This window comes from Neolamprologus brichardi, chromosome 10, assembly GCF_056152115.1.
Source record: "Neolamprologus brichardi isolate AB-2024 chromosome 10, ASM5615211v1, whole genome shotgun sequence".
NCBI lineage: Eukaryota > Metazoa > Chordata > Actinopteri > Cichliformes > Cichlidae > Neolamprologus > Neolamprologus brichardi.
The window spans coordinates 1,097,738-1,107,047 of record NC_142113.1 but is presented as its reverse complement, the minus strand read 5'-3'; the positions used below and the strand labels follow the sequence as shown (position 1 = coordinate 1,107,047).

General features: G+C 44.4%; 1 protein-coding gene across 2 annotated transcripts in view; it reads right to left on the bottom strand.

Annotated features, from left to right (window-relative positions):
• Positions 1–1,082: 1,082 nt before the first annotated feature.
• The window catches only part of atp2a3 (ATPase sarcoplasmic/endoplasmic reticulum Ca2+ transporting 3), a 41,855-nt gene continuing 33,627 nt past the window's right edge, over positions 1,083–9,310 (bottom strand). The window contains exons 16-22 of one of the 2 annotated variants that reach the window (XM_087847012.1): positions 9,028–9,230; positions 6,436–6,521; positions 5,986–6,119; positions 5,392–5,509; positions 4,896–5,013; positions 4,748–4,781; positions 1,083–4,647 (exon numbers count right to left, since the gene is read on the bottom strand). In XM_087847012.1, the coding sequence (XP_087703138.1) occupies positions 4,777–4,781; positions 4,896–5,013; positions 5,392–5,509; positions 5,986–6,119; positions 6,436–6,521; positions 9,028–9,230 (664 nt within the window). In that variant the 3' untranslated portion in view covers positions 1,083–4,647; positions 4,748–4,776. The remainder of the gene's footprint in view (positions 4,648–4,747; positions 4,782–4,895; positions 5,014–5,391; positions 5,510–5,985; positions 6,120–6,435; positions 6,522–9,027; positions 9,231–9,310) is intronic. The other variant, XM_087847011.1, reaches the window with a different exon arrangement.

The window sequence follows — 9,310 nt, the reverse complement described above, 5'->3', positions numbered from 1 at the left end:
TTTTGTAATATACTTACATATCTATATTATTGCTAATATACAGGGTGGGCCATTTCTATGGATACAGCGTAATAAAATGGGGATGGTTGGTGATATTAAAGTCCTGTTTGTGGCACATTAGTATATGTGAGGGGGCAAACTCCTCAAGATGGGCGGTGACCATGGTGGCCATTTAGAAGTCGGCCATCTTGGATACAACTTTTGTTTTTTCAATAGGAAGAGGGCCATGTGACACATCAAACTTATTGGTAATGTCACAAGAAAAACAATGGTGTGCTTGGTTTCAACGTAACTTTATTCTTTCATGAGTTATTTACAAGTTTCTCTTTGTTCACAGCCATTGACATGTCGAAGAGGTTAACACGTGAGGAGTGGATCGAAATTGTGTTGATATCTGCTGAACGCAGTAACCAGGTCACTGCAGCAGATTTCAATGCAAGACACCCTACGAGACCACCCATCTCCCATGCTACAGTTAGCAACCTGCTTGCTAAGTTTTGTGAAACTGGTTCAGTGTTCGATTTGCCAAAATGTGGACCCAAGAAAACTGTGACTAATAAAGATAAATAACTCATGAAAGAATAAAGTTACGTTGAAACCAAGCACACCATTGTTTTTCTTGTGACATTACCAATAAGTTTAATGTGTCACATGACCCTCTTCCTATTGAAAAAACAAAAGTTGTATCCAAGATGGCCGACTTCTAAATGGCCACCATGGTCACCGCCCATCTCGAGGAGTTTGCCCCCTCACATATACTAATGTGCCACAAACAGGACTTTAATATCACCAACCATTCCCATGTTATTACGGTGTATCCATAGAAATGGTCCACCCTGTATATTGTAATATATCTATATGATGGCTAAAGCACTTCTGGATGGATGCAAACTGCATTTCGTTGCCCTGTACCTGTGCAATGACAATAAAGTTGAATTCTATTCTATTCTATTCTTTTATTTACATATCGAAGACTGTCCCAAGTGTTTGGGGGGGGGGGGGGGGGGGGGGGTTGCACTGACAATCATGCATTTAAACAAAAAACCCACAGCCTCTGAATAAATAACAAGATAAATAATCTTTATTTCCACGTCTTTGTCATTTATAAAATTATGTGTCCACAATTAATATTAACAAGGCAACACAGAGAATCCTTTTAATTTCTCAGAGGTGGAGGTCAGGCTCTAGAGGCGCGTGCACTAGTCAGCTGTTATCATCGTGCTCCTTCACTGTCAGTAAAGGAGGTCAGCCTTTGCTGGAAGAGCTTTGCAGCGTCCCGAACGTCAGATCTGAGAGGGGTCTCTAGAGCCTGCATCACCACCAAGCCCTTCAATGTACACTCATGAAACTTCATATCCCAGGATTCATCACTGCTGATCGCTCAGTGTAAACCAGACACTGTTCGTTCACAACTCCTCGAGTCTCCTCACACCAGCTAGCTTTCACTGAAATGTTCCATGTCATTGCCACTTATTAGCGTAAGCGTTAATCTCGTCTACCTAAACACGATATCATCATATTCGTCTCCCTACAGTAAAAGACACAAAACCCCACAAGTGTAAAAACCAAATGGAAACATGAAGAAAACTTTTCTATTCTACAAGAAAACAAAAACCAAAACAGACAAAAACAAAGGTCCTTAGATATGTGCTCCACAGAAAAACATGAAGTCTTTAAGTCCGTCTCTTGTTGTAAGTAGGTTTTCATTGATGCAAGTTATCAAAAAAATTAAATATCATATACTGTATAGGTTATTATTACAGTAACAAGGTTCCATGCGAGCTCAGCGTCTGTACAGAGGTGAGGATTCAGTAGTAAATAACAAGGCGACGCAGACCTATCGTGCCAGCATGTTACAGAGCCGTGGAGATCTGGGACGGGGACGTGGAGTCTGCTGGTCAGAGGTGCCACGTTCACACGGTGGTGACGGCAAATCATGAGAAGCTCAACCATAAAGGCTGCTTCATGTCACAATCCAGCGTGTGGTCTATAGTTAAAGGACTAGTCCGCTCTTAAAACCTATTTTTTAATATATAGAGATAGATATTAAAACTGGTGAGGTGTTTTAAACTTTATAGTGTATTTTGTTTTAATTTGCGTCGTCTACTTAAGTCAGTTTCCTACTGTGCGTTCCCAGAATGACCCCAGAGAGCATGCGACACTGGAAACATCTAGACTTTGGCGAGCTATTCCCTGGAGCGAGGAAAAAACAACCCCATCACCAAGCAACGAAACGAGTGTGTAGCACAGCTGCATCCAGTCAGCAGCTGCAGACGGGATGTGATTGTGTTGACGGGTAAATTTCCTGCTGTCTGAAAAGGAGAAAGGGGGAAAAGATCTGCACACTGTGTTGATAACTCCCCGTTCAATTTAAAAAGATAAAACAAACCTCCTTATGTCCTGCAAGTAAAAGCCATTTTTAATATTCCAGCTGAATATAGTAATCGTTTGGTCAGAACAGAAAGAAGATGATGACTGTGTTGCAGAGCTCCTGCTCCAGGATGAAGTTTTTAGACGGCGCTAACAAAGTCTGCACGGCCAAAACGTTTTATGGTGAGCGGCGGCTCGAGCCTCAGCTCACGCTGTTTACCGTCCTCCTTCAGATGATCAGCATTACCTCTCATCACCACATATATGGTCAGAAGAGCACCTGCAGGGACTGAGGTACGCGAGAAGATGACCTTGAAGGGGAGCTCAGCTAAACTTCAAAGTGTTTGTTTTTTAATGGCTGTAGTGCTTCAGTGTTTTTAACCACTGCAGCTCTACCTTTAAACACACAACAGCCACAACATAGCATTGCTTTAATAAGTATGAGGGACACAGTGTGCAGATTCCCATTTTTATTCCACCTGTTCAAAGACTTTAAAAACGTGTACACTCTCGTCTCTGCAGCAAGAGTCCAGAAACACAGCCGACCCGTCCACAGAGCACCAGGGCCCGACACAAAACCCAGAATTAAGACTTAAAAGACACAATCCAAACCCTGCGGGTTCATTCAGTCAAACACATCATTATTATTAATAATTATAAAACACCCAAATGAAATGCGATAGCACTGAAAGCAGGAGGAGCTGAGGGAGCAGCGAAGCAGAACGAGAAGCAAAAACACGCCACATTCAGAGTCTTTAAGACGTCACATGATCAGCATCACGGTCCGGCCACGCGAGTGCAGAGTGGTAGTGATGGGTAACGAGCTCGTTAAAGGTCAGCAGAAACATTCAATGTGGCGGTGCAGTGGGCTGTGTAAGGCATGGATGTTCAATGTGCTTAATATCTACACGTGGCGCCGAGACACTTACTCCTCTAACTTACTTTAAACTACATCATTTGTGCGATTCAGACGGGAAACAAAGCCTATCACATCAAACTAGACAACTTTATTCAAGTAAGGCTATAACGCACACCTCAGCGCTGGTTCAGGGTGTGACGCGGCGGATTAAAGGCGTGACGCAGGAATCGTGACGCAGGAGTTTCCCGTCCACCTTTAACTTTTACATGAAATGAGTCGCAGAGGTTTTGCAGTGGCAGCAAAGAAGCAGAAGGACATTATAGTGGAGCTAAAGAGGGCCAGCTGAGCGGGCTGATCACGACGACTCTACTGACGTGCTGGTTTGGTTGCTGTTGGACTTTTTAAAATTTCTTTGCCCAGTGTGTGAGCCGACCTCAGCCCCTCCAATTTAGAGCCAAAGGAAGCAGCCAAGCAGCGTAAAGCTATTCACACCTTTAGGCGGAGCAACACCGCCGCACCCCAACCCCACCAAAGAGCCCGACATGACCCCGGGCCCACAGCTGCCTCCTCACAGAGAGCGAGAAAGAGACAGAGAGCAGAGACAGGCCGAAGGAGGAACTGAGCATAAAAGACAGAAGAGTGATGAAGGAGCAGCGCTGTGACAAACTGGCCAGAGATACAGTGTGTTGTGCTGATAAGGCCAGAGCTGGGATTCACTGCCAGTACTGTGATGGCAGAAGCCTGGGCAGCACCTCCTGATGATGATGCTTCTGTGGACACGCGTGGGTACCGTGGCGCTCTCCTCACGGCGCCTCCAGGCTGTTCTCGCCTTCCTCATCCTTTCCTTGATGCTTTTTTGTCAGTGTGTCCGTCTGATTCTTCTCCGCTCAGTCTCTCTTTCGGTCTCTGTGTTGATTTTAAAACCCCAACCCCCACCCTCACCCCACCCAGTATTATCAATGTCTGTCCCCCCATCCTCCCCTCTCCCCCCAGAAGTCCACCACTATGTTTGTACTGTACAGACAACAAAATGAGCAGAAACCTTTAAAAAGCAGAGCCCGGTTGTATTTTTCTTTTCTGCAGTTGTTTCTTGCTCTTGCAACTATAAAGACAGGTCTGCATCCGTCTGTGTCCTCACACACACACACACACACACACACACACACACGCAGCACTCGCACAAAGCCATGCTTGCAGGAGCACAAGCGCTCTCGCTTTCTCACACACTCATTCTCATGCGAGCCACCCCTCAGCGGTGGTTTGTTGGACATGCAGAAGTGGGGAACGAGGGCAGGGAGAGAAACGTTTCCTAGCTCAAAAATGGGAAGAGGGTAGCTGTGTGTCTAACTGTGTGAGTGTGTTGAGGGAGAGGTCTTAGTTCAGCTGCCATCTCCTCCGATACTTCTTCTCCTCATCACCTGCCAAAACAGAAACCCACAGGCTTAGAACAGGTAACCATCGGACAGCAGGCAGGTTCGAATGCAGACGGAAGAAAGCAGCACAAAGAAAGTCAGGTACCTTTGTGCAGAAGGTGAGATTAAAAGAGTTTAGGCTGATTTAGAAATGCAGAGGAGAAGGAAACAGAGCAGAACAAGCGTCGTTAGATTCGTTTATTGATTTGAAAGAAATTGCTTATTAAATTAAAAGCAGGTCAGACTTAACTTACCTTCCAGATGGTTCCTGGATAAATATTTCAAAGCCTCGTCCAGTAGGATGACTGGGAAGGAAATCTTCAGGACCATAGTCCACTGGGACCAACGCAGAGGGGTCACCTGGAAGATGAGCTGAAGGAGAAATCAGACGATGATGTTGAGGAAGCTGCAGCAGAAGCCTTTTCTAACATGCAAGCTTCATATTTAACTATTTTGAAAAATGCAAAGACATCAGCCTGCAAGAAAACATAATCCATGGAAACGCCTTCTGTCTGACTCACAGCATTTCTGCATTTGCTGTTTGCACGACGCTAGCTATGAACTTAGCTACTTATAGTTTCATTTGGCTGTTGCATCACTCCTACAGGGCCATCCTAGTTTTTTGCAGACGACAGACAAGTTGTGTCATCACTGGCAAAAGAATCGGACTCATAAAACACGGCTCGTGAATCTGGGCCACGATACAGCGCTGAGGATTATTAGCATGCAGTGTTTGGGTTGTGTACTCACTGGCAGAGGCTCGACGTAGAGGATTAAGAAGTGGAGGGAGAGGGAGAGGATGATTGCTCCCAGCAACCAAATATTGACCCAGGGAGGCATCCTGAGCAGGGACTGGTTCTCAGACAAACTGTAAGGAGAAGTTTAAATAGATGAAAACATGCTAACATTTCAGGATCATGTTGCAAAACAACAACTGGTGAAAATATTCCAGCAAGCTGCATGAAAATGAACAGATGTGCCGGCGTTAGGCTGGATTATCTTTGGACTCCATCTGAAGTGGTGATCAGACCTCGTCAAGGTGGACATTTCTTTCAAAACAGAGCTAATGACGCTTCATAGCTCCGTTCAACAAAGCGTCATTTCTCTTCTTAAGATGTGCACTTAAGCACATTCTTCAGGTGGAGAACATAAAAACAAAAATCAGTCCTTCAAACAGTGAACAGCTGATGTTTGCGACGGCCGTGGCCTCTCTGGCTCGGATCGTTCTTCCTTAAAAGGAGCTCTGTCTCGTCGAATGACAGCGTCGCTTTCTTTGAGTAAATCTCTGACGTTTGCGACATTTAAGGCTCGTTTACTCTGACACCAGCTCTGGAGCCGACTCACCTGTTGAGCGCGTTGAACATTTCGATGGTGACCAGCACAGACAGCGCCATGGTGGTGGGGTAGCGAGATTCAAACACCTCGCAGTCTATTTCTTTGAACATGGGGTTGTCCTCAGTGCACTGCATGAAATGTCGCTGTGAAGAGAGAGACAGGCGGAGTTAGCGTGCGCTCGTGCATGTGTGTGTGCTGCGACCTGGTTTGATGGGACTCTGCTCAGATTGGGTGGGGGTGGGGGGCAGCTGCAAACCCTGGCTTCATTTCAGATCTGCATGCAATCAATCCACAGAAATCTTAATTCCCTTTCTATGCCTGTCTGCTGCTGGGATCATCAAACGTTACTGCATCAAATAGCAGCGAATGAAAAGGATGCACAGAGGCGCGGTAAACAGTATAACAGGAAACATACAGCTCATGTTCTCCTAGAGCAGGAGAAACTGTTTTACAACTCACCAGCTGATAGAAAGACACTTGTGGGCCCTCCTCATCAAACAGGTACCACCATGTGGCTGCACTCACTGTTCCCAGACCCACATATCCTGCAAGACAACACAGACATTTATATTTATACACACAAACAAGAGATGCCGTTTCTTACCTGTGAGACAAAACCAGATATTGATAGACGCACAGTCACAAATTTAATATTATACAGACAAAGTGTAAGGTTACAGTTATTCAGTGTGTGAAGAATAAAATGTAACCTTACAAAGGAGAAGCTGTTCAGGAAAATAAACATGCTGACATGAGGGATTGATTAGAAAAAAAAAGATGCTAGGCCTACTGACAGTCGCTGTTTTACTAAATATATCTCAAATCTTGTTACTGTATTTTTCGGACCAGAAGGCGCATTAAGCGAAACCAAACAGTCAGATAAGTCAAACTTTCCTCAACTCATTCTTCTTGCTTCCTCCACTTCTGTACCATTGATTCATTAATGCTGAATCCTCTGCAGCGGCTCTGTTCCCATGTTGTTGCAGTATATTAATGACTAACCTCTATTGTGAATGGATTATCTCAGTTGTTCTCCTGACTGAAGTTTGGTCCGTTTACAGCATCCTGCCATGTGATTGCATTTGTCCTTAACCATCAGGAACCCTCACGTTAACTTTTATCAAGTGGAAAAAAGTTAGCGTTCATCCTCCAGCTTCACTGTGTTTATGCTAACATAGCTGTGTCGCTAGCGATCACGTAGCACATCATTATCTACCAGCTAGTCCAACTTCAGTAACCCTACAAACGTCACTGCTGTTTAGTTTTCTGTCTTCATTTATGTTGGAAGTGACAGCAGAGCTGTACGTTTGAATTCTTTCTGAAATCTCTCAGTCAGAACATGCTACATCATGTTTAGGTGGAAGCTAGCGAGCTAACTTCCTGCTAACTTCTAACTCTGTTATATGTAATAAATCCTGTTTTCATGGATGCCTGGATGTTAAACTCAATTGTTACACCTGGTAAAGCAGCAACGCTGATCATTTTATTAAAGATGAAAGAATTTAGACAGTTTTTTACTCTCAGTGATGCCGCAGTGTTGTTTGACTTTGGGACCTGAATCAGACTGAGTTTAGGACCCAGATTCCTCTGCGGAATTCCTTCCTCTCCTGACTACAGCAGCCGAAATGCTCCATCAAGCGGTGCGACTTCTTAGCTTAGCAAAGTCGTACTAAAACATTTTTGTCAGATCTTTGAGCGCCGTGTAGCACATAAAATCAGTTCGAGGTCAGTGAGCACAACCAGAATTCATACATAAATTGCACTGACGATTTTTGAGAAAAATAAAGGATTTTAAGTGCGCCTTATAGTGCGAAAAATCAACATTAACTAATGTACCATCGATAAAGTGTTAGAAAATGCATCAAGTTGTTCTGCTATTAGATTTTAAAAAATGGGCGCAGGTGCACAGAAGCTCTTTAGACAGCCCTGTTTGGCAGATTAATTAGTAAAAGTTTATTGTTTATTGTTTATTGATTGATTAGCATTCAAATATCTCAGTGAAGACAGAACAAAGATTTACCACAAAGCAAGAAAGCATGAGACAAGGCTAATCAAAAGGTATTGGCTGAAGCATTTGCTTATTACGCCAACCCTTTTAACAAAAGATCTTTTAGCATGCAGCTCCTGTACACAGGGCTCGAAGCAAATAATAAAATTCAATTCAATTCAATTTCATTTATATAGCGCCAAATCACAACAAATGTCACCTCAAGGCGCTTCATAGATACAGAGAGAAAAGCCCAACAATCATATGACCCCCTATGAGCAGCACTTTGGCGACAGTGGGAAAAGTAATCTGGCATGTACTATATAAACTATACTGTACGTAGTATCCGGTACTGATATCATATACATAATTCTGCATTCATGTCACACTTCATTTGTTGTAGTTCCACATCCATAACATTCACATGTAGCACCTGCAATTCGATCAAAGTGACATTTCCTAAAAGTGTTTCCAACAAGAAAAATATGGGCGTGGCACTGTTTTCTTACCCTTTACTGATTAGACAGCGAAGGTGATCAGCACAGTAACAGCACCGCAGCATCATATCCAGATGAGCTGAAGTTAAATGCCGACACATCATTTAAATATGAAGTGTCTTTTTTACTCTCTTCTTGCAGTAAATTTGCATTTAAAGCTATTTTCGCTTTATCTATGAACTGTCATCCAACATAATCAAATTCTGGTCATCATTAGGCCGTTCAGCCACACATCTGTTTTCTTCCACTGGAGAAGGAGAAGCCTGGAGTCTGTCTCAGCTGTTATTGGGCGAGAGGAGCGGGACACCCTGGACAGGTAGCCAATCAGCAGGGCTAACACACAGACACAGTCAACCAGTCACAATTTAGAATCACCAGTTAATGTTAACTCATGCATGTCTTTGGACCGTGGAGGGAAGCTGGAGTACCCATGCAGCGAGAGACTAAAAGAACCCTGACTGGATTCAAACCCAAGACCTTCTTGCTGTGAGGCGACGTGCTAACCACCGCACCACCCCACACAGTGACAACTGCACAATAATTTATTCACGTCTGAGTGAAAAATACCTCCAATGGCCAGGTATCTAAAGAAGAGCCAGCCAGAGATGAGTGGCTCCTTAGGGTTGCGGGGTGGTTTATCCATGATGTCCAAATCTGGGGGGTTGAAGCCCAGGGCGGTGGCAGGCAGGCCATCGGTCACCAGGTTAACCCACAGCAGCTGGACTGGGATCAAAGCCTCAGGCAGACCCAGGATGGCTGTCAGGAAGATGCTGCAGACACACACAGGAGAGACCCACAAACGTCAGCCGCACACGAAGACAGCCCCCGCCCGGCAGCTGCGTCTCACTGC